The sequence below is a fragment of the Grampus griseus genome (genome assembly GCF_964374135.1).
Source record: "Grampus griseus genome assembly, chromosome: 3".
In the NCBI taxonomy this organism is placed as follows: Eukaryota; Metazoa; Chordata; class Mammalia; order Artiodactyla; family Delphinidae; genus Grampus; species Grampus griseus.
The window spans coordinates 33,819,781-33,844,872 of NC_139019.1; the positions used below are offsets into that span (position 1 = coordinate 33,819,781).

General features: G+C 37.5%; 1 protein-coding gene across 2 annotated transcripts in view; it reads right to left on the bottom strand.

The window, feature by feature from the left end:
• The window catches only part of C6 (complement C6), a 90,023-nt gene that overhangs the window by 56,237 nt on the left and 8,694 nt on the right, over window positions 1–25,092 (bottom strand). For both annotated transcript variants that reach the window (XM_082650269.1, XM_082650268.1), the window contains exons 4-7: window positions 24,022–24,166; window positions 19,440–19,581; window positions 14,595–14,733; window positions 9,710–9,910 (exon numbers count right to left, since the gene is read on the bottom strand). In XM_082650269.1, the coding sequence (XP_082506395.1) occupies window positions 9,710–9,910; window positions 14,595–14,733; window positions 19,440–19,581; window positions 24,022–24,166 (627 nt within the window). The remainder of the gene's footprint in view (window positions 1–9,709; window positions 9,911–14,594; window positions 14,734–19,439; window positions 19,582–24,021; window positions 24,167–25,092) is intronic.

Genomic DNA, 25,092 nt, shown 5'->3' on the forward strand with positions numbered 1-25,092 from the left:
AGGAAGTCACTCCACGCAGCTGTACAAGCCATGCATTAAACCCCCATTATCAGCTTGGTAAATCCCGCATCTGTGGAATACCTGAATAGACAATGAGTGTTCCCACAACAGAGACCTGTCTAGCTTTAAAAGCAGTGGACTTTGGGGGCAAGTACACATGGAAGCCGGGCCAGGTTGGAGTCTGAGCTGCCTCTACAGAGCCCACAGAGGGTCGAGACCTACATAGAGGTATTGGAGGGCCTCCTGGGGCGGTGGATTTGGGCTGTGGCTCACTGTGGGAGCAAGGACACTGACAGCAGAGTCCCCAGGAAAATATTCTTATCACTATTATTCTTTTTTGTTTGTTTCATTTTGTTCAGTTTTTGTTGTTTTTATTATGTTTTATATTAAAAAATTTTTTTCTATTTTTACTTTACGTTTTGTTTTGTGTTTATTTTTCTGTTTTTATTCTTTTTTGGTCATTTTGTGTGTTTGTTTTATAGTTTCTTTGCCTTTTATTTAGTTTGCTTTCTTTTTTTGTTTAGTTTTTATTTTTTGTTTTTGTTAAATTAGTCTTTGATGGTTTTCATTTTTGAGCTCTTTTGTTTGTTCTCCTGTTTTTTTGTTTTCTTTGTCTTTTTTTATTTGTTTGTTTTTACCATTTGTTTTGAGTTTTGTCTGTTTTCTTTTTTCCTTTTTTTGTGTTGTTTGTTTTTGTCATTTGTATTGGGTTTTGTTTATCTGTTTGCTTTCTTTTCCTTTTTTTTCGTTTTTTCTCTGGACACACTGTGCAGCTTGTGGGCTCTTGGTTTCCTGCCAGGGATCAGGCCTAGGCATCCAGGGTGGGAGTGCCAAGTCCAGGATGCTGGACCACCAGAGAATTCCTAGTACCAGGAAATATTAATCGGTGTGTGCTCTCCTGGAGATAACCATCTTGACACCAAGACCCAGCTCTGCCAAACTGCATGCAGACTCCAGTGCTGGACACCTCACACCAAACAACCAGCAAGACAGGAACACAACCGCACCTATCAGTGGACAGGCTGCCAAAAGTACTAAGCTCACAGAAACACCAAAACACACCAACTGATGTGGTCCAGTCTATCAGAAGGAAAAGACTAAGCTCCACTCACCAAAAGCACAGGCACCAGTCCCTCCCACCAGGAAGCCTACACAAGCACTTGGACCAACTTCATCCACCAGGGAGCAGACAACAGAAGCAAGAGGAACTACAACACTGTAGCCTGCTGAAAGGAGACCACAAACACAGTACGTTAGACAAAACAAAATGACATTGAAATATGTTGCAGATGAAGGAGCAAGGTAAAAACTCACAAGACCAAATAAATGAAGAGGAAATAGGCAATCTACCTAAAAAAGAATTCAGAGTAATGATAGTAAATATGATCCAAGATCTCAGAAATAGAATGGAGGCATGGATTGAGAAGATACAAGAAATGTTTAACAAGGACCTAGAAGAACTAAAGAACAATCAGTGATGAAGAACACAATAACAGAAATGAAAAATACATTAGAGTAATCAGTAGCAGAATAACTGAGGCAGAAGATGGGTAAGTGAGCTGGAAGACAGAATGGTGAAATTCACTGCTGCAGAGCAGAATAAAGAAAAAAGAATGAAAAGAAATGAGGAGAGTCTCAGAGATCTCTGGGACAACATTAAATGCACCAACATTTGAATTATAGGGGTTCCAGAAGAAGAGAAAGATAAGGGTCTGAGAAAATATTTGAAGACATTATAGTTGAAAACTTCTGTAACATGGGAGAGGAAATAGTCACCCAGGTCCAGGAAGTGAAGAAAGTCCCATACAAGATAAACCCAAGAAGAAAAACGCCTAGACACATATTAATCAAATAAACAAAAATTAAATACAAAGAAAAAATATTAAGAGCAGCAAGGGAAAAGCAACAAATAACATACAAGAGAATCTCCAGAAGGTTATCAGCAGATTTTTCAGCAGAAACTCTGCAAGCCAGAAGTGAATGGCAGGATATATTTAAAGTGATGAAAAGGAAAAACTTACAATCAAGATTACTCTACCTAGCAAGGATCTCATTCAGATTTGACAGAGAAATCAAAAGCTTTACAGGCAAGCAAAAGCTATGAGAATTCAGCACCACCAAACCAGCTTTACAGTAAATGTTAAAGGAACTTCTCTTGTGGAACTTCTCTTGTGGAAAACACAAGAGAAGAAAAAGACCCACAAAAACAAACCCAAAACAATTAAGAAAATGGTAATAGGAACAAACATATTGATAATTACCTTAAATGTAAATGGATTAAGTGCTCCAACCAAAAGACATAGACTGGCTGAATGGATATAAAAACAAGACCCATATATATGCTGTCTACAAGAGACCCACTTCAGACCTAGGGACACATATAGACTGAAAGTGAGGGGATGGAAAAAGATATTCCATGCAAATGGAAATCAAAAGAAACCTGGAGTAGCCATACTCATATTAGATAAAATGGACATTAAAATAAAGAATGTTACAAGAGACAAGGAAGGACACTACATAATGATCAAGGGATCAATACAAGAAGAAGGTATAACAGTTGTAAATATTTATGCACCTAACTTAGGAGCACCTCAATACATAAGGCAAATGTTAACAGCCATAAAAGGGGAAATTGACAGTAACACTATTATAGTAGGGGACTTTAACACCCCACTTGCAACAATGGACAGATCATCCAGACAGAAAATTAATAAGGAAACACAAGCTTTAAATGACACATTAGCCCAGATGGACTTAATTTAAATTTACAGGACATTCCATCCAAAAACAAAAGTACACACTTTCTTCTCAAGTGAACATGGAACATTCTCCGGGATACATCATATCATTGGTCACAAATGAAGCCTCAATAAGTGTAAGAAAATTGCAATCATAGCAAACATCTTTTCCAACCACAACACTATGAAATTAAAATAAATTACAGAAAAAACTGTAAAACACACAAACACATGGAGGCTAAACAATACGTTACTAATTAACCAAAAGATCACTGAAGAAATCAAAGGGCAAATCGAAAAATACCTAGATGATCCAAAACCTATGGGATGCAGCAAGAGAAGCTCTAAGAGGGAAGTTTATAGCAATACAATCCTACCTCAAGAAACAAGAAATATCTCAAATAAACAACCTAACCTTACACCTAAAGCAACTAAGGAAAGAAGAAGAACAACAACAACAAAGACCCCTAAAGTTAGTATAAGGAAAGAAATCATAAAGATCAGAGCAGAAATAAATGAAATAGAAATGAAGAAACAATAGCAAAGATCAATAAAACTAAAAGCTGCTTCATTGAGAAGACAAACAAAATTGAATCTTTAGCCAGACTCATCAAGAAAAAAAGGGAGAGGACTCAAATCCATAAAATTAGGAATGAAAAAGGAGAAGTTACAACTGACACTGCAGAAATACAAAGGATCATGAGAGATTACTACAAGCAACTATATGCCAATAAAATGGACGACCTGGAAAAATTGGACAAATTCTTAGAAAAGTACAGCATTCCAAGACTGAACCAGGAAGAAATAGAAAAGATGAATAGACCAATCACAAGTAATGAAATTGAAACTGTGGTTAAATCTTCCAACAAATAAAGTCCAGGACCAGTTGGCTTCACAGGCAAATTCTATGAAACTTTTAGAGAAGAGCTAACACCTATCCTTCTCAAACTCTTCCAAAAAATCACAGAGGGAGGAACACGCCTCAGCTCATTCTATAAGGCTGCCGTCACCCTGATACCAAAACCAGACAAAGATATCACAAAAAAGAAAATTACAGGCCAATATCACTGATGAACATAGAAGCAAAAGTCCTCAACAAAATACTAGCAAACAGAATACAACAACACATTAAAAGGATCATACAACATGATCAAGTGGGGTTTATCCCAGGGATGCAAGGATTCTTCAATATATGCAAATCAATCAATGTGATACACCATATTAACAAATTGAAGGATGAAAACCATATGATCATCACAATAAATGCAGAAAAAGCTTTTGACAAAATTCAACTCCCATTTATGATAAAAACTCTCCAGAAAGTGAGCATAGAGGGAAACTACCTCAACATAATAAAGGCCAGATACAACAAACCCACAGCAAACATCGTTCTCAATGGTGAAAATCTGAAACCATTTCCACTAAGATCAGAAACAAACAAGGGTGTCCACTCTTACCACTATTATTCAACATAGTTTTGGAAGTTTTAGCCACAGCAATCAGAGAAGAAAAAGAAATAAAAGGAATCCAAATTGGAAAAGAAGAAGTAAAACTGTCACCATTTGCAGATGACATGATACTATACATAGAGAATGCTAAAGATGCCACCAGAAAACTACTAGAGCTAATCAATGAATTTAGTAAAGTTGCAGGATACAAAATTAATACACAGTAATCCCTTGCATTCCTATACACTAACAATGAAAGATCAGAAAAAGAAATTAAGGAAACACTCCCATTTACCATTGCAACAAAAAGAATAATATATCTAGGAATAAGCCTACCTAAGGAGGCAAAAGACCTGTATGCAGAAAACTATAAGACACTGATGAAAGAAATTAAAGATGACACAAACAGATAGAGAGATATACCATGTTCTTGGATTGGAAGAATCAATACTGTGAAAATGACTATACTACCCAAAGCAATCTACAGGTTCAGTGCAATCCCTATCAAATTACCAATGGCATTTTTCACAGAAGTAGAACAAAAAATTTTACTATTTGTTTGGAAACACAAAAAACCCTGAATAGCCAAAGCAAGCTTGAGAAAGAAAAATGGAGCTGGAGGAATAAGACTCCCTGATTTCAGACTATACTAAAAAGCTACTGTAATCAAGACAGTATGGCACTGGCGCAAAAACAGAAATATATATCCGTGGAACCCACCACCTATGGTCACCCAATCTATGAAAAACAAGGCAAGACTATACAATGGAGAAAAGACAGTCTCTTCAATAAGAGGTGCTGGGAAAACTGGACAGCTACATGTAAAAGAATGCAACACCATACACAAAAATAAACTCAAAATGGATTAAAGACCTAAATGTAAGGCCAGACACTGTAAAACTCTTAGATGAAAAATAGAGCACTTTTTGACGTAAATCACAGCAAGATCTTTTGTGAACCACCTCCTAGAGTAATGAAAATAAAAAACAAACATAAACTAATGAGACCTAATGAAAGTTAAAATCTTTTGCACAGCAAAGGAAACCATAAGCAAGATGAAAAGACACCCCTCAGAATGGGAGACAATATTTGCAAATGAAGCAACTGACAAGGGATTAATCTCCAATGTATAGAAAAAGCTCATGTACCTCAATATCAAAAAAAACAAACAATCCAATCAAAAAATGGCCAGAAGACCTAAATAGACATTTCTCCAAAGAAGACATACAGATGGCCAAGAGATACATGATAAGTTGCTCAGCATCACTAATCATTAGAGAAATGAAAATCAAAGCTACAATGAGGTATCACCTCATGCCAGTCAGGATGGCCATCATCAAAAATACGTACAAACAGCAAATGTTGGAGAGGGTGTGGAGAAAAGGGAGCCCTCTTACACTGTTGGTGGGAATGTAAATTGATATAGCCACCGTGGAGAACAGTATGGTTCCTTAAACAACTAAACATAGAACTACCATATGATACAGCAATCCCACTACTGGGCATATACCCAGAGAAAACCATAATTTAAAAAGACACATCCACCCCAATGTTCATTGCATCACTATTTACAATAGCCAGGTCATGGAAGCAACCTAAACGTCCATCAACAGAGCAATGGATAAAGAAGATATGGTACGTATATACAATGGAATATTACTCAGCCATAAAATATTACATCCAGCCATGTGGATGGACCCAGAGACTGTCTTACAGAATGAAGTAAGTCAGAAAGAGAAAACAAATATGGTATATTAATGCATATTTGTGGAATCTAGAAAAATGGTAATGGTGATCTTATTTGCAAAGCAGTAATAGAGACAGAGATGTAGAGAACAAAGGTATGGATACCAAGGGGGAAACGGGGGGTGAGATGAATTGGCAGATTGGAATTGACATATATACACTACCATGCATAAAATAGATAACTAATGGGAACCTACTGTATAGCAATAGGAAACTCTATTTGGTGCTCTGTGTGACCTAAATGGGAAGGAAATCCAAAAAAGAGGGGATATATGTATACGTATGGCTGATTCACTTTGCTGTACAGCAGAAACGGACACAGCAGCATAAACCAACTATACTCCAGTTCAAAAAAAAAAAAAAAAATGAAAGGAAGGCAAGCAGAAATCTTGGGGGAAAGCTTGTAGATGGAACAGCTTGTGCAAAGGTCCTGGGGTAAGAGTGTGGCCAGCCTGTGTTTGAGGAACAGTGAGGAGGCATTATGAGCTGACTTGAATGAGGACAGGGGAGAATAATGGGGGATGAAGGCAGAAAAATAATGAGGGGTCTTGTAGGTCAGTGGACAGACTTAAGCTTTTAATCTTCAAGGGTTTGAGCAGTGGAATGGTATGATGTATAGCCAGTATCCAGTCAGTATCACTCTGGCTGCTCTGTTGAAAATAGACTGAAAGACAGTTAAAGAGGAAGGAAGAAGACCCCTTGGATATCTATTGGTATTATCCAGGCCATAGTGTCTTGAGCCATGGATGGTAGCTGTGGAGGTGATAGAACATGGTCTGAATTTGGATGTATTTTTAAGGCAGAGCCAGTAGGATTTGCTGATCGATTGTATATAGGGATGTGAAGAAAAGAAAGGAATCAATCATGTCCTCAAGGTCTTTACTCATAGCCACTTGCACAGTTAGAATTGCCTTTCCCAAGATGGAGAAGACTGGGAAAAGGACAAGTTACAGCAGGAAGAAAAGTCAAGAGCCCAGTTTTGGACATGCTGTCTTTGAGTTGCTTATTAAAATCCAAGTTGAAATGTTGAAGAAGCAGTTGGAATAGAGTTCAACTGACAGTGCTGGAAACATAAATATTGGCTTCATCAACATATAGGTAGTATTTGAAGCTGTGAGTCTGGTTGGTATCTCCAAGGGCCTGAGACAGCTAGAGAGAAGAGGCCAGGAACTCCAAGGCCTGAGACAGCTAGAGAGAAGAGGCCAGGAACTAAGTCCTGCATTCCTCCACCTGGAGGTTGAACCTCTGCTATGGATGTGGTACATTTGGATTTCAGCAAAACAGTGATCAGTCTCCCATTCAAAGAACACTGGTATCAAGTTGACTTCACCAGTGACACAACTGGACTCTACAATACATCAAAAAATTATTATCCAGAAACATGGATGGACCTAGAAATTATCATACCAAGTGAAGTATGTCAGACAGAAGTAAGTCAGAAAAAGCCAAATATCATATGATGTTGCTTATATGTGGAATCTAAAAAAAACAACAGTACAAATGAACTTATTTACAAAACAGAAACAGATTCACAGACTTCGAAAACAAACTTATGGTTGCCAAAGGGGAAAGGTAGGGGGAGGGATAAATTAGGAGTTTGTGATTAAGAGATACACACTACTATATATAAAATAGACAATCAACAAGGTCCTACCATACAGCACAAGGAACTATATTCAATATGTTGTAGTAACCTATAATGGAAAAGAATCCAAAAAAGAATATATACATGTGTATATCTATGTGTGTGTATGTATATATATATATATATATATATATATATATATATATATATATATATATATATATATATATATATAAAACTGAATCACTTTGCTGTGTACCGGAAACTAACACAATATTGTAAATCAACTATACTTCAATTATAAAAATAAAGCAAAAAAAATTCACTATTACCTTTTAGGGTTCTTTTGAAGATAAATGAAATGCTTGGAAAGATTATCTGTGTAGTGCTGTAAGTTCTTATATTTACATAAATGTATGGATTAATAAATAAAAAATATGAGGGGCACTACGGTAAAAACAGGAGGAGCCATAAAATGGTTCCCTCCAGTGTTGGTGCCATTGGTTCTGGTGTTGGTACCTCTGTCTATTCTTTTCACCTCTCCCCTCAGGTTCTATGATTCAGGGCTCGGTCTCCCCATTCGTCTCTTTCAAAAGAACAAATCCTACTTAGAGTGGTGGTTGTAATGAGGAACAGATACCATTTTAAAAGACACTTGTAAATGTCTCAAAATGTCTAATAGAAAATGTCTATCCCCTAAATCACTTAAGAGTTGGAATACATATCTAGGAGATTTTATAAGCAAATAATAAAAGAAATAGGAACAGATGAGGAAAAATTAATGGATGAAGATGCATTTTTATATATTGAAAGAGTTCCATTAGTTTCTGGCAAGATTAGTGGAAAAAGTCCAATACTTAGAGTACAAAAATATTGTAAATTTCCAGAGAGAAAACAAAAGAAAGATCAACTTACATGTAATTTTTCCTATGTAACAATAGAAATTAGAAGATAGTGGAATAACATCCACCAACTATCAAGAAAAGAAGACAATGTTCCAAGATTCCTTCATCCAGCCATGATGTTATTTATCTTTATTGCTCAGTGAAAAGGTAGGCATTTGTAGATACATAAGGATTTAGGGTGTATACTTTGCATGTATCCTACCTGAAGAAAATAGTAAAAATATGGCTATTGATTGAGAACAGGATCTCAAGAAAGGGAAGATGAAAGAAGAGGAAACAGTAATGAGTATATGGGATGGATATATACATATACATATATATATATATATATATATATATATATATACACATGCATATACACACATATATAAAATATAATGCAAATATAAAATACAGATTCTGAACTTGGAACTTATAAGTGTTATGTGAGGAATTGTTCATTGGGAAGACAAGAACCAGAATAAATTACAAATGAACATATATAATATATAAATGAATACAAAACAATCCCTAGGAATCCTAGGAATAACTTGAAATACAAAGATTTTGAACTACCTCAATAAAACTGAGGTTTTGGAGCCCTGTTATTATAGTGTTGGGAAAAAGACAAGCAAATATGTTTTCAAGGAGATCTTTGGAATGGGATGTGGGGAATAGGTAAATAAAACATCCTTTGGGAGGCTACAGATATTACTTCAAGGGATAAAAGAAAAACATATGTTTAATTATGCTTGTTAACTAGAGAAAGGTAACTACCAGCAGAATTTAAAAGTTTAGAAGAACTTCCAAAATAACCAAAAGGACAAAAAGGAGTAAACAGAAATGTGACCAGACAACACAAAAGTAAAGAAATAGGAACCCAGCAATAAAGTTGAGTACAAAAAATTAAAGATGGAAGAAATATGATCAAATATTTCAGGGAATATACTAAATATAAGTTGGCTGAATTTCTCTAGCAAAGACCCTAGACTGTCAGATCACACTTAAAAAGGAACATTTTGTGGCATGTGATTTATAAGAAATACACCTAAAATAATGAGAAAAATGTTAAAGAGAACATAACCATAAACACAGCCAAATGCATGCAAAAAAGAAGCATTATTATACATATTATCTCTATAACTTTTGAAGTGGGTCTATTCACTTACAAAAAAGTAAGTCTATTTAAATCTGTGTTAGAAATCCTATTCATTTGATATTAAAAACTCTCCCCTTCTCCTTGAATGATTGCTGGAATTGGTGTTAATTTTCAGGAAAGAATAAAAAGATCAGGAACCATTTCTTTACCTTTTTGTAGGAGGCTTGAATGGCTTGTTTGAAGGCAGAATTATGGGTGCTGCTTCGCTTTCTCTTTGAGGAATAAAAAATTGGTACATGAAAAGAGCTCTCCTCTTGGCCCATAGCTAAACTTTGTTGATCTTTATTATCATCAAGAGAAATTAAATCCTCATAGAAATCTGTTTCCAGATCATCTTCTTCAGTTTGTACCTGGAGAAAAATCCATGTGAAGTAAGACATAATTTAGGAAATATTGGAGTTACTTGTGAACACTTAATGCAATGATCATTCATTCATTTATGCATTCAGTAAATGGTTTGTTGAAGACCCATCTTGCTAGAGAACGAGGTATAGTGTTAGTCCCTGTCTTCAGGGAGTCAAAGTTTAGTGAGGAAGAAAGATAATCGCAGACACTTAATTCAATGTGGGTAGTGTTGTGTTGCCAAGGGGAGTGCCACAAATAACTATAAAACTCAGAGAGGCAATACCAGGGAAACCTCTGTCAAGGAAATGACTCCATAACTGAGATTTAGTGAGGTGACAGGAATAGAGAGTTATTTTTAATCTGCCTGTGAATTTGATGCCATTTGCAAGCTAATGGAAGGTATCTTTCAGAAAAGTGAGGCCTAGAAAAGGGGAGGGCAGATCCTGTCCTACCCTGCTCTGGCTCCATCACCAACCCTTTAGTCTCATTCATATGTTGGGCATTAGCACTCCACTGGCCAAGTCTGCAAGACAGAGGACAAATAATCAAATAATCCATTGGTTCTGCCTGGTGGGTGGTTATCAGTTTTCACCTGACTGGGTCTGGGAAGAAGAAAAAAAAAAGCCAGGGGGACTTGAATTATGAGTGGAGCAGGTATTTGCCAAGTCCAAGGTAAATCTTTGTTATGATTATGCTGGTAAGAGGAGAACAATGGACAAATTTTTTAAAGTTGCAAAGTAAATTGATTGAAGAGTACTTCTTTATGTTAAAAATGCTTGTCTGTACATCTGAAACTAACACAACATTATAAATCAACTATATTCCAATTAAAAAAATGCTTGTCTGGTGTGCAATGGAAAAATCCCTTGTTTTAAAATATTCAATATTAAAATGCACTGTGAGGCAAACCACATGTCACAATGAAATAGCTTGCACAATTAGTCAAGGGAAGAAATAACCCAGCTGTAAGAGAATCTTGCTCAACAGTAAAATACAGTCAAAAGTTCAGTGTTCCTTTGAGACATTGCAGGGCCTGCTAGTTAGCATTTAAAATGTCCACAAATGAGGCTCATCTGTTAACCATATTTAAATGTAGTTGCTGACATCTCTTTACCATTTGCCTAAAATAATTCAGACTACAAATATTTTATTTTATAAATTAACTCTCACACAAGAAAAGATGTGTCAGCCTAAAGAAAACATTTGCTCGTAAGGTAGGGGCATTGGGTATCCTGGGCAGAAGCTCAGAGAAAATCTGACCACCTATATTGGCTTGGTGGGAAGGCAGTTTTATAGATGAGCAGTGCTGGAAAATTAGATTGAACTGGGAAACTGGGGCCTGGCCTTGTATGCCCTGCTAAAGCATTTGAATTGACGTCTAAATGCAAGATTTTGCATCTGATAAGTTCTTTAAAAATATTATTTGAGTGACTGAAAAGTTGAGAATGTTGTCATCACATTTGTTTTGCAAAGATCATGTTAACTACAGATAACTAAAGTAGAGGCAAGGAGAGCAGTTTAAAAAACTGTTGCAATCAGCCAAGTGATTCAGGAGAATGGCCAGGTATAGGGGAATGGTTGGTTGGGTAGAGAGAAAGTGGTGGATTTGACAGATATTTAGGAGGTAAGTCAACAGAAGTTTTTGACCAAGTAAATGTGTATGTGTGTGTGGGGGGGAGAGAGAGAGAGAGAGAGAGAGAGAGAATGAGTGAATGAATGGGAATGCTGTTTCATGAATGGGAATATGGAAAGCCAAGACAACATTTGAAAGGAGGAAGATGAGCTCTTTTCCTGAGGTGTAAGGAGCAGCTGGTGGGCTCTGATTAGCTCCATCTTCCTAGCTTTTCCCAGGAAGAGATGTTAAGCAAACTCTGGGGAAAAGGTTTAATCCTCATTTTACATCTTATTCTTAGCCCTCCTGACTACCTGTGGATCTTGTGGGCTGATGACCTCCTGGGGCTCGATATGTGTTGACACTTTCACTTTTGTGTTTGAAGAAAGGAGCTGGGTTTGTAGGGAGGGGCAGAAGAGAGTTAAGAGAGACTTGGGGAATGGAGGGGACAGGGTGACACCTACTTTCTGTGGTGTGAGGGTTAGAGACAGAACCTGAAGTTGTGAATTTCACAAGGGATTTAGGGAGGCTTTGGGGGCATTGCAGATCTATGAAGGCTTGAGGCTTTGGGATATAGCAAGAGACCTTGTCTAGGTAGGTCAGTATATTGGTAAGAATCAAAAGTCTAGTGGTAACTGCACTCTGTAGTTTGCTGGTGACAGCAAGTGCTTTAGTGTACACCCAGTAGCGAGCAGCAGCTCCAAAGAAATGAGAGGAGGATTCCTGAGACACTGATACAACTCTGGGGACTGGTGCAGGGATCTTATGGTATTTAGCTCTGCATTTAGCGTTTGGAAGATCCCTGAGGGGCAGAATTCTTCCTATGGTCTTCCATTCTGACTTCCTGTCCAATTGCCTTCCTTTCAGGAGCCCCCTCTAATCTTTGTGTGCCAGCCAGCCCATGATTTCATCTGTCTCAATAAGGTCCGATACTGTAGAAGAAAGGAAGTCAGATGCCTGCTGAATTTCTCTTCCTCTACTGTTTTCAATAAGGAATAGCTTAGATTTGCACAGCTGCCTGTTAACGGTATGAACAAAGTAATAAAGAGATCAGTGGAAAGTAAACCAATAGCTGTGACCTTGGGTCTGTTCTTTTCCAAATCTTTGTTTGAAGAAATATCACCATGACCTTCCTCAGCAATTGAATATTATCTAAAATTCAATGACGTATAGTTAAAGATCAGCTCAGGCAGCTTCTTAAGGTTGGACAAGTTTCAGAACTACACGGATAACAAAATGAATCTACTTTCTTCTGAATGAGGATTTTTCAGGCTGTATTTCCTGATATAACTTGCCATACACGCTTGGGTTACTAAATTATATGGGTGGATCCAACATTCTGCTGGTAAATGTTTAACAACCAATTCTCTGAGAGGGGAAAAAAAAATCTGTGATTTACTACAGTGTTTGCCTTTTCTTGTGCCATAAATATTCCTACTATAGCTGATTTCAAGCTACCTACATGATGTCCCTGAATTCAAACTTGGGAAGAGAGGCACAGTAGCAAATTATTAGTAATTTTTTGGTGGGACAACTAATGGTTTATAACGTTTAGCAAGGACTGACAGTTGGCTTTGATGGTTAAGTGTTTTGTCCTGCAAATTATTATATAGTATTTTTAAGATACAATAGATGTAAGTAACCTCAAGGGCATAGAATCATATAAGTGTAAAGTGTTATCTAAGCCCGTGTTTGCTCTCTTGTGCTGAGCTTAATTAACATTTGTCACTTGTAAAACTGTATAAAAGGGATGCTTGCAGAGAATATAGGCAGTATGTTTCTTTGGAAATTATTGTATTTTGAAAGTAAGCTTATGGATTGATTGTTTAGGAGTTAGAAAGCATCCTCCAACATAATGATATTATATGTAAATGTCTGGGTTTTAGCTCTGTCTACAAAGCCTACTCAATACATCGTTAAGAATAGAATACATCTTCCATCATTGACAGACTTTGATGTTATTTTTTCTTTGGAAAAAGGTCTCTTTTGAGTTCCTATTCAGCATACCAGCAAAACCTTTTCTACCTCCCTTGGTAGTGGTGGACCCTCTGGGGTTAGCATCTTCTGGATCTGTGGGGAGATAGTGAGTATTCTCTTCACCTGGTCAGAGTCACGTGTTACTCTTGTCGCATCTACCTCCAGGCAGGGATGGGACTTCTCAGGGTAAGTCTCCCCAAAGGTGTTTGAATTTGGCAGTTGGACCCCCAAGGACATTTCCCCACACCCATTAACATATATTAGATGGTTTTTAAATTGAGTTTGTCAAATGCCTGTATTTATATGAATATAAAATTTTTTTTTTAATTTTTTAGAAGAGATTGAATGAATTTTGCTGAACACATACTATCTGTAAAGTGGTCTCAGAAATCATTAGATTTTCTGAAATTCTCTCTAGTATGTCAAATTTGTATGCATGGATGTAGCCATTAAAGTCATGTCTTTCCTGTTTCTCTTATAAATTAAAAGAAACAAATTGTTTAGTTCAGCAAGTATGGAGTACTTATCATGTGTAAGGCACTGGGCTAGATTCTGAGAATATATAGTATGCTGCTTGTTACCTCTCAGGAAAACAAACAGAAAACCAAACCAACTAATAAAATGGGGTGGAAGGTAGGCAGAAGTACCCCCATTACACTTAAATTCATCTTAATTTTTTTTTGGAAGCCAGGCCCTCTTTTATGTCTAAATTTTTGGTTATCCGAGAGAACTAACTATGGTAGAAGAAAATTCTGAATAAACCAAGTCATTTATCTGAGTGGGGACATGTTACAGCTATTTGTTCACGGGAGAAAGCATGAACTCTGGAATTTGGAAAAGTTGTGCTTAAATCTCTAATCCACTACTTACTAGCTGTTTAACTTTGAACAAATTAGTTTCCTTATTTTCCATCTGTAAATTGATGATAATAACACTGACCTTACTGGGTTGTAGAAGGATTAAACACCAACACATAAAAGGTGATGAAAAATATTCATTACCTTTTTATTCTGTCCCTTCCTTCATGACTCATTTTTCATTGGAAATTTAGCTTATAATCACCATTGGCACTTGGAGTGCCCCATGATAAGCTGTCGTACCTCGAAGTTGACATTTTCCAGATTGGCAGGGAAACGGTATGGATTACTTGCTCTACTGCTTTTGACAGTTTTACATATTCCTCCAGTGAAAGAGTTATCGAGGACTTCTCCTCTGGCTTCTCCTGCCAGAAAATGAAACCTATAAACAAAGTAATTTTTAAGAATTCAATAGATGTAGAGCAATCTTTAAAATTTACTGTATATGAAAGAAATTATTGTCTTAGATGTTTTTGACTCATGACAAATGGCTTGAAGGAAAGCCCATTTTTTTGTAGTTTATGGTGAGGTATCCAAAAAGGGCTGGAAGCCAAACTCAGCCCCTCTGGCTCTGTTAGGTTCTCCCTATTCCATTTATTTAATTGTTCTAGGCTTTCATCATGACATAAAATTTGAGTTTATAATTATTTCATGAGTTACAGAACCAGTACAAACTTTGGAAGTAGATTATGAAATAAATTATTACATAATGCCAATCTGGGTTCACTTCCTTCAGTATGATACAGTAAAAGAATTCTTATAGAGAGCTAATAATGAAATAGTAATAGCAATATTTTAATAGAATTGTAATCATATTAGTTTGTTTTTATTAATAACTATAATGATATTTAAAATTTGTTTAACAAATGCTTACATAATATTTACTATAAGTCTAGTACTGTTTGATCTGTATTTAATATTATTATATTTACTTAATATTTATGATAACCATGTGATATAGATATAATTATTATACCTATTTTACAAATGAGGAAATTGAAGCATAGAGAGATTAATTAGCTTAGTACAAATCAAGTATTTAAGAAATTGTTTTGTGGTAGATGAAAACTTTTTCAGAATGCTAATTGTTTTCCAAGTTCTTATAGATATTAATATGTATTCTGTGAAAAAAAAAGTTTTGTGTCAAAAATTTGATAATGCTGGATTACATAAGATGAGATAATAGAAAATATATATACTGGTCTCTGCCCCCCATTTCCTGGACCAGAGCTCTCAAAACCCTTGCAATTTCCTGAATGATGAGAACACTAACAGCATCTTTTCTTCTAGTATTTGTTCTTTGACCCCAGTTTTTGACACAGAGCTCCTAAATCCCTTGGAATTTCTTGTGTGACAGCAGTGTCTTTTGTTCCAATGAGGTGACTCTTGGTGGGCTCCTGGATGGGGGCTGGTCACCAGAAAGATCATGCCATGATTCAAGGCTTGGAATTTTTTGCCCTACCCTCCATTCTCCAAAGAGGGGAAAGAGGCTAGAAATAGGAGTAATGATCTATCACACGTATGTAATGAAGCCGCCATAAAAATACCCAAAGTATGGGGTTCAGAGAGCTTCTGGCTTGGTGAGCATATGGAGGTGTGGGGGAGTGGTACCTAACAAGGGCATGGAAGCTCCTTCCCCTTCCCACATCCTTGCCCTACCCATCTCTCCCAGTAGGATGTTCATCTGTATCCTTTATCATATCCTTTTATAGTAAACTGGTAAATATAAGTAAGTTATTTTACTGATTTCTGTGAGCAGCTTTTGCAAATTAATCAAACCCAAGGATGAGTTCTTGGAAATCTTCGATGTGTCAGAGGCACAGGTGAGAACCTGAACTTGCAATTGGCATCTGACATTGCAGGGGGCAGGGGCAGTTTTCCAGGACTGAGCCCCTAACCTATGGGATCTGACACTATCTCCAAGTAGATTGGGTCAAAATTCAGTTAAACTGTAGGGCTCCTGGCTGGTGACACAGAGAATTGCTTGGTTGGGGGAAACCTACCCCACATCTGGCATCAGAAGTGTTGTGAGTGTGGCAGTCGTGTGAGAATAAATGAGGTACACAGCAGGAGGACCCATATGTGAATCAGACCTCAGTAAAGCTGTTTTTTAAAAAAAGAGTGATGCCTGTGGGTTCTGTAACTTGTATCTCTTAGTCAAATTCTCACCCTTATTGAATTTGTACCAATGGGTATTTGAGAGAGGAAATAAGAGGAGCTGGTCTGGAAAGAACTTTCCAAAGTACTTAAATTTGCATGACAAACACATGTATTTAAGACTCTTTCATTTTCTGAATTAAGAGGGATCAATGAGGAAAAAAGAATTGTTTACCTTTAACTGCCTTATACCATGTACTATAAATTTGTCACAAACAAGAAAGGGCTTGAGAAGAACGGTTCCCAGGTCATGAGGAATCTATGAAGGTAGCAGCTGCTGGCAGAGAGCCTGAAGGTAGGATTTCTGTGGAGGTGACTCTGTCAGAGTGCGTCTGAGGAAACTTTTAGGAGTGAAGCCAACTATGCAGCCATTTTGAGCTCTATTCTTTCTCCTCCCCTCTGTGGCATTTAAGTTGACTTTAAATATTTTGGTGTTTCAACTACATTGTGGCTTTTAATATTTTACGTTTCTAAAGTGCTTTATCTAATTTGGCTTTAATGTTATATTTTGTAACTTTTTGAATTTAATTAAAATTTTCATATATACAGATACATAAATATGCATGTGTGTTCATGTATTATACGTGTGTGTGTGTGTGTGTTTGTGTACGCGTTTGTACTTTGGATGAGCCTGAGAAAAAGCAAACAGCATACTACTATCGCCTGATTCTTGCTTTAGATTTCAGACCTTGTGACTGATGTTGACAAAGTAGCAATGTTGGTATGTCTTATTAAATTCCTTCTTGGAGAGATGCCATTTAAAAAGAGGGATAGCTACCCCGGAAACTTCTTATTTTGGGTAGAAATGTGTTGGAGGGAGGCAGAGATTCTAAGGCCAGCAGGTTAGAGAGATTCCAGTAAGCAGCTCTCAAAGCTGTCAGTCCCTGGGGAGGCGAGGAGAGGACTGGCTGTCCCTGAGCCAGTAGGTTTTGCTCATTTCTGAGAACTCTTGGGACAACAGCTCTGGTTGGCAGGGGCCCACACGGTCCTTCTGCCAAAGTACACAGAGCATGTGGCCCTCCCCAGCTGTAACTCGAGAGTCTCGACCAACTGAACAAGAGGTGAGTTTGTAATGTCATCCCTAATCAATCAGAACATTAGAAAATGTGATGATCAGTGGGAGTTTCTGGCTGAGTTCTTCTTCCAAAGAAAGGAAAAAAGGAAACCATTTCTGTACCCTGATAAGATGCTGTTGAAACATTCTCCATGAAATCAACTCTAATGAGGAGTTCTTAGGACAGAACCTCAAATCAGTTTGTAGTCATCCAACATACAGATGAGGGAACTACAGCCCAGAGATATTCAGTTACTTGGTCATGATCTAGTGAATTAATACAGAAGTAGGTCTAGAACACGGCTCCCCTTATTTCCAGACTAATGGCTGTTCCATTGTACTGCTGTCCTTGAGTTTGTTTCAATAGTTTCTAGTTTTTATTCGAATCAAATGAGGTTGTATTTGCAATTTCTGTTGTTTGTCTTTGGTGCCTCAAGGTTTCATTTTATGCAAGTCTGGCCATACAAGTAAAGACAAAAAAAACCCCACTACAAAGCAATAAAAGTTTGTAGTAAACTATTTGCTTTCTGGGCAAAAATTGAAAGAAGAATTCTTTACCATGAGAAAAGGAGAGTACAAGAGATTACTGGGTTTTCTTATGCTTCCAACTAAGGCTTAGCTCTTGTTTTCAATTTTTCTTGTATTTCCTCAAGTTTTCTCAGACACTGTCTCAGTCTAATGAATTTAGAATCCCTTGCCAAACCTCCAATGTCCTCATGACCTAAAAGAGGAACATTAGAATTTCTGAGCATTATTTAAAGATCAGGAGGAGGGTTGCGTGGCCCACCGAGGTTTCTTCCATTACGTTCTCATCTCTAAGGTGGATATTGTCCCAAATCAGAATGAAATGGTAGAAATAACCCAGGTCTTGGAGGCTGGGTTTGAATCCTGTTCCTCCATTTACTAGTTGTTAAACTTGGACAGGTTAGTTAATCTCTCTGAGGCTCCTTTTCCTGGTTTGTAAGTTGGGCAAGTAGAACCAGATGGTAATGCAGGTCTGACCTTCTGCCTTTAAACTGTACTGACCTACCCATACATCACATAGTCCATGTAAGAGGAAGTTTTGGATGCCCTCGCCATGTTCACATCTCCTCTTACTCCCCTACTTTTTCACATCATTGTTTTTTGATCACCCTATTTTTTTCTGTGTTTGCCTGACTCCTTTCCTTCTGGCTCTGTCTCCACTATTGGCTCAGGGCTTCCCTCTCATGCTTGAAGAATGGTTTTGCTTCTTTAGTGTTTTCACTTTCAGTACACTCACAGGCGTACTTTTTGATACCCTTTTTCTCCATTGTCAGTAGGCGTTTTTGGCTGAGGTTTTCTTCCAGGGAATGGAGAAGAAGGAAACGATTTCTGCACATTGATAAGAAGATGCTGTTGAAGCACTCTCATTGAAATCAACTCTAATTAGGAAATTTTAGGACCTAACCTCAAATCAGTTTGTAGTCTTCCAACATACAGATGTGGAGACTGCACATTTCTGAGTGGGTCCTCACCCTTTCAAGATATAGTCCCGGGAATCCACCCTGGTACCTCCCAGCTTGGCTGCCCTCCCACCAGTTTCCCCCGATCTCCTCCAGAGCTGTCAGAAGGCTATATAAGAATTAAAACAAACTATGTTTATGAAGTACTCACAGCATTGTCCGCTACGAACTAAATATGAAAATGCTAAATTCTTTTATTCCTTAGGAATGAGGATTATGGCCTGCGTGAGCTGCTTGAGCATGGTAGCCTAGTGTCCGGGACAGGGCTGGTGAGAGGAGTAAGACATTCATGAGGAATGTAGACAATGGTGGGTCTCATTGCTTCATTGTTGCTTCCAACTCATTAGTTCTGAGATGGTCCTACTTCCCAAATGATAAAAAGATGATACATACCCAGTGCCCATCAGCTGTACACTAGGGATGGGATTATACTGCCGTGAGCATACTGATTTTTTTCTCCCACAATCCCTTTCATCTGAATTGTCTCCACAATCATTTTCTCCATTGCATTCCAACTTGCTCGCAATGCAGCGACCTAGTCAAGAAACAGCAACATTGACAACAAATGATCATTTAAGAAAGTATTTGCTGATTTGAAACATGAGTACTTTAAATTTCAAGGGAAGGTTGAAGGCAAGTTTTCATTATTTTTGATAAAAAATTAGGAAATATGGAAATGGAATGACAAACTGATGTTTTCCCTTATTTTTTAGGATTACAAGAGTCAGGATATAATTATTTAGTCACTGTTGAGCTCATTGTCTTAAATAAGGGAAATAATTCTAGAATCCCATTACCATTACAGTGAGCTTGCTGCAGAAATCATCTTCTGTAGGAGAAAATTAACAATAGGCTCAGAATTTTTTTTGATTCAGGATAACAGACTCAAGGTCACTGTTTTTTCCAAAAAAACTATAATTTCACACACACACGTCTACTGGTACACATAACAACGTGGCTGAATGTCTGAAATTTTATGTTGGGTGAAATAAGCCCGACACAGAAGAGTCATGCCGTTTGAATCCTTTATCTGATGTTCAACAACAAGGAGGGAGATTAACTGGAAAGAGGAAAGCAGGAACTTTTTGGGTTTATGGAGATTTTCTGTACCTTGATTGGGGATTGTTTTCATGGGCGTATATATTTGTCAAAATCAAATTGCACACTTACTATCAGTGTATTTTACTATACATAATTATTACATATTTTAATGTAGATATTCACTGTTTATGATTACTGTTAATAATTGTTTCACTGCATATAATTTACTATATCTAATTATTTTATTTGGACAAATTAAATGCCTAGGTACTACGGTATTAGGTAGCAGTTTGAGTGAATTTAGATAATAGTACCAACTCCATGTACCCAGACAATTCCCTTCCTTTTTAAACTTGATGAATTTCATAAGGATTCTAGGAATCAGTATGTGCCTGTATATTACTGAACTTGAAATGGTTTATGTACAATGACAGATAGCCCGCCTCCTGCCCCTCAGCCTCTTGCCTATAGTCAGGGATGCTGGCATCTGTACCATTACGTACAGGTCTCACGACAATGATTAAATGTTTTACTCAGGATTATCTGGTTACCTATTTTAAATTGTGATCAACATCTCACTACAGCTATGCATGACTATTTGGACTAACTGAAATGCTTGGGGAAATTGGGTATTCTATTGAATTAAATTTTTGTACTAATAGGGAGTTCCCCAGAAAGTACTTAGTTTTTTGGTTAATAACATTCAGTAAGAAGGTAGAATGTAATGAAAGTAATTAAGTCCTCCTTTGATTATTCAAAATCTTGTATCGAGACCATTATTATAGTTCTGAGCATCATAAACATACAAGACTGAAAATACAGAGGGAATTGAATTCCTGTCATTCCCAAGATATAACCTGAAAGACGCTCTGTTTTTAAAACAGCACATCTCTAGTTTTTCTGTTTGCTTTTCTTAGGGCAGAGCAGAATGGGTAATTTAGTATGCAATAGAGATGATTTTCCTAAAGAAAAAGAAAGGACAAATATGACAGTTTTTAAAAGTTTTGAACCTAGCACTCACAAATTTGAACAAAAGCTAATTTTTGATACAGTTACATTAAAAAGTATCCCATTTTATCAGGTGGAGATAGGGGTACACATGTAAGGTACAGTTCTCATTAACCTAGGTTTGTGAGCAGGGTACCAGATATGTTAGGAATTCAATTATTCATTTGGTACTTCCAGGGATATTAGAGAGGATTTATTAGCAAGGGTAGGGATGAAAGCAAGAGGAATTCTCTTCAGTGATGTTTAGGAATGGGTGGCAGGAGTGATATAGGTCTGTGATGGGACAGAGCTGAGAATGATTCCAGACCTTGGAAACACAATGGAATAGGAAGCACAAGGGGAGAGAGATTGTAAGCCATAAATATATCCTATACCAAAGAAGGAATGGGAAAAATGAAGGGAAATTTGGATAGTACAGGATTTGTAGAAGTCAGCATGCTTTAGCCAGCACATGCATATATATACTTACACCTGGAACTATGTAGTCATTTGAATGGTACATGATTTTCCTATTTACTTGAACTGATTTGTGTTACTACAATGGTATATTATTTTTATAACTAGTTGCAAATTCTCATCTTTATGCTTAAAGTTACAACTTTGAGAGAGGAGTTGGCATAGTGCATGGGGATTATCCTCATGGGTACTTCTCAAAGATCCATGTATACATTAAAGTAATATATTCAGTCTTGGGGGACTCTGAAGATGCAATCATGAGAGAGGAAAGGAAAGATAGACATTTTTTGATGTTGTTGTTAATTGAGCCAAACATCATTCTGAATATCCTGAGTCAGACAAATAATGGTCCATTCAACACTGTATTCCCTTTCAGAGTGGCATTAGTGGATGTTTCTAGGAGAGCACAGTGGTATATCATCTTCAGTGGAATATTTAACAACCAATAGGCCATGGTACAACTCAGTCAGAATGGATTCCAACCATATTTGTGCCAGGGATTAGCTGGTTAGTGGTTGGATCCTAGGAAGATCTAGAGATTCTTGGTCAAGGGATCTGGACAGTAGGGCAGAGGTCACTAAGAGACCTCAGGGTAGCAGCTGCTTACCCACCATTACAGATGTATTTCAACAGTTCAGTTTCTATCACTAGTTATGGACATATTGCTGATGAACTAGAGACCAGCTGTGCCTATACCACTAACTTTCCTGAACTCCCTCATTATGAATTGTTAGCTCATGGATGTATCTAAAGCCTTCTCAACCTTGTGGATATTTCTGGCCTAAACAAAGCTCTTTTGTAATAAATCTCATAGATTTATCATCTATTGAATAAAAGAGTTCTTCCCGGTAATCTGTTCTAAAAACTATCCTTCATGGTTCAAATAGTTGTGCTTCAGTTCTAAATTTTTATCTTAATATTCTGGTTCTAATGTTAAGGTCTGCATTCCCCTGAGCCATTGCCATCAAGATTTTTCTTATATTCCCTCTTTTGTCAATATGTGACATGACCTTATTTTTGTAGGCATAATGTCTATCTCCCGACCCATGTCCCACCCTCACATCTCAGGTTTGGGGGATGAGGTACAGAGGGAAAACCCTGACACCAGCATTCCTGCCTGACATTCAGAAAAGATTGGCAAAGCTGAAGGCAGCAAGCAAGGAGTAAGAAGAGAGAAACATTAGACCCAGGTCTGGGGTCAGTTTTCTATAGGAATTTGAAATCTGCTATTTAGTTCTAAATACTTTTCAGTGTATCTCAGAGTACACAGAAATGATGGGATTTTATTCATCTGAACTCTAATTTTAACTTTAAAGTGACTATTTATATAAGAAATCAGTGAACTATGGCCCATGGATGAAAACTGACCTGCCACTTGCTCTTGTAAATAAAATTCTGTTGGAACACAGCCATGCTCAATTGTTTATCTACTGTCTATGGCAGCTTTGATGCTAAGATGCCAGAGTTGAACAGCTGCTGCATAGACTGTATGGCCAGCAAAGCCTAAAATATTTGGCATCTGGACCTTTCCTGAAAAAGTGTGTAGAAATCTCATCTAGACTGTTCAAATTGTTGAGCTTTGGAGAGCCATTAATTAGCAAGAGAATACATAGATTAAGTGGTATATTCAAAATTTGATTATAATCTAATGATACTTAAATTTAAAAATTTACAATTTTCTGAATGAGAATTGTACTTGAAGTTTAAAAAGTTTGAAGTTTGAAATGGTTGCCACCATTTAAATCATTTTCAACCTCCTCTTCTGACAATTACCTTTGGAGTCATTCAATGGACCACACCAGAAAATTTGTCACATCATCTCTAGTCATCCCATTGACATACTATCTTAGCTTTAATATTCTTATCTTAATAAACTATATTAAAATTTTAAAACTCTGTCACCCCTTTTCAATTGCTTATTCTAGATTTGTGCTTCTTAATAACCAATTTTTTTTTTTTTTTTGCGGCACGCGGGCCTCTCACTGTTGCGGCCTCTCCCGTCGCAGAGCACAGGCTCCGGACGCGCAGGCTCAGTGGCCATGGCTCACGGTCCCAGCCGCTCCGCGGCATGTGGGATCCTCCCGGACCGGGGCACGAACCCGTGTCCCCTGCATCTGCAGGCGGACTCTCAACCACTGCGCCACCAGGGAAGCCCTAGCCAATTTTTAAAAGTATCTGCCTCTTCCTCCGTTTCCTTCTCCTCATTCTCTTCTTACTGCTGTATCACAGTGTAGGAACCTGGGAGTCGTACTTGATGAGCAAATGAATCAAATAAGTGGTCAAGATGATTATAGCTTGAAAGCTGTAATTTTACACATGAATAGCATGTAATTGGTAGCATAACACCCCTGTCCCCACAGGCTTAAAATATGGTGGGACTTCTCTATCATGACTTTCACTGGGAGTCAATTGGAATAAATTTATTTAGTCATTTTTAATGAAGACTGAACATTTTCCAAAAGTACGTTACCACTGTCACAGTGGAACTTATTCTTGCAGTCAACCTCTTCAATTTTGCAGAGCTTAGAAGGGATGCATGGTTGAAAGGTCATGAGGGGCTCAGTACATGGTTGTCCTCCAAACTGACTGGGGCGCAAGATGGACCTAACTTTAAACTGAAAGAAAAGGAGAGAAAGGTGAGTAACTGAGGCTGGGTCAAAGCCAAAAACTATCTAAGAAAACTGGGCTTCTCAATCACAGTAGTGATTTTTCCTATAGTGGCGTTTGCTGAATTAAATAATGACTTTTCCCAGTTCTATTATTGTGTGTCCTTAGGGAAGTCAATACTTTTTGGGTCTCACTTTTCCAACCTGTAAAATGAGGAACTGGGACAAAAGATTTCTTAAGAGTTCTAACTCTGAAATCATATGATTCTAAATTGAATAGAAATCAAATGCACACATATTTACTGAGCGTGTCCTGAGTGCAATAAATCTTCCAGGTAATAACAGTAGCTCTTTTATTCCTCAAAGATAGTGTGACGTGATAAATGTGAAAGGATTTGGGGGTTCTTTTGCATGAGGAAGTCACCATGGAAACCAGGGCTGACACATTCTCCACACTTTAGAAGATTTTAAACAGGCAGTAGTAAAACAAAGAGTCAGAGAGGGAAAGAAATAGGACAGGATTAAAAAGTACTGACTTTGAAGTCAGAAAAATCCAAGTTCGAAATGTAGTCTTCTATTCATTAGTGGTGTATTCTTGGGCAAATTACTTAACCCCTAATGAGCTGTCACTTCCTCATCTATAAAATGGGTAGAAAAACAATGTGATGTGAAGTTTGAATAAGGTGATGTATGTAAAGGGCGTAGAACAATTTCTCTCAGAGAGCGGGTGCTCCAATAATGAGTTCTGTCTACTTCCCTAATGTCTGAATGCTTAGCCCCTGACCTGACTGGGGTTCACATGGGCCAGTGTCCTTACAGGAATGAGCTTGAGATGGGTAAATATTGCAGCTGGGAACAATAAACAAATAGAGGGACTTTCCCATGGGGAGAGGGATGTTAGAGGAAAGGCAAGGAGTCATTTTAATTAATGCCCC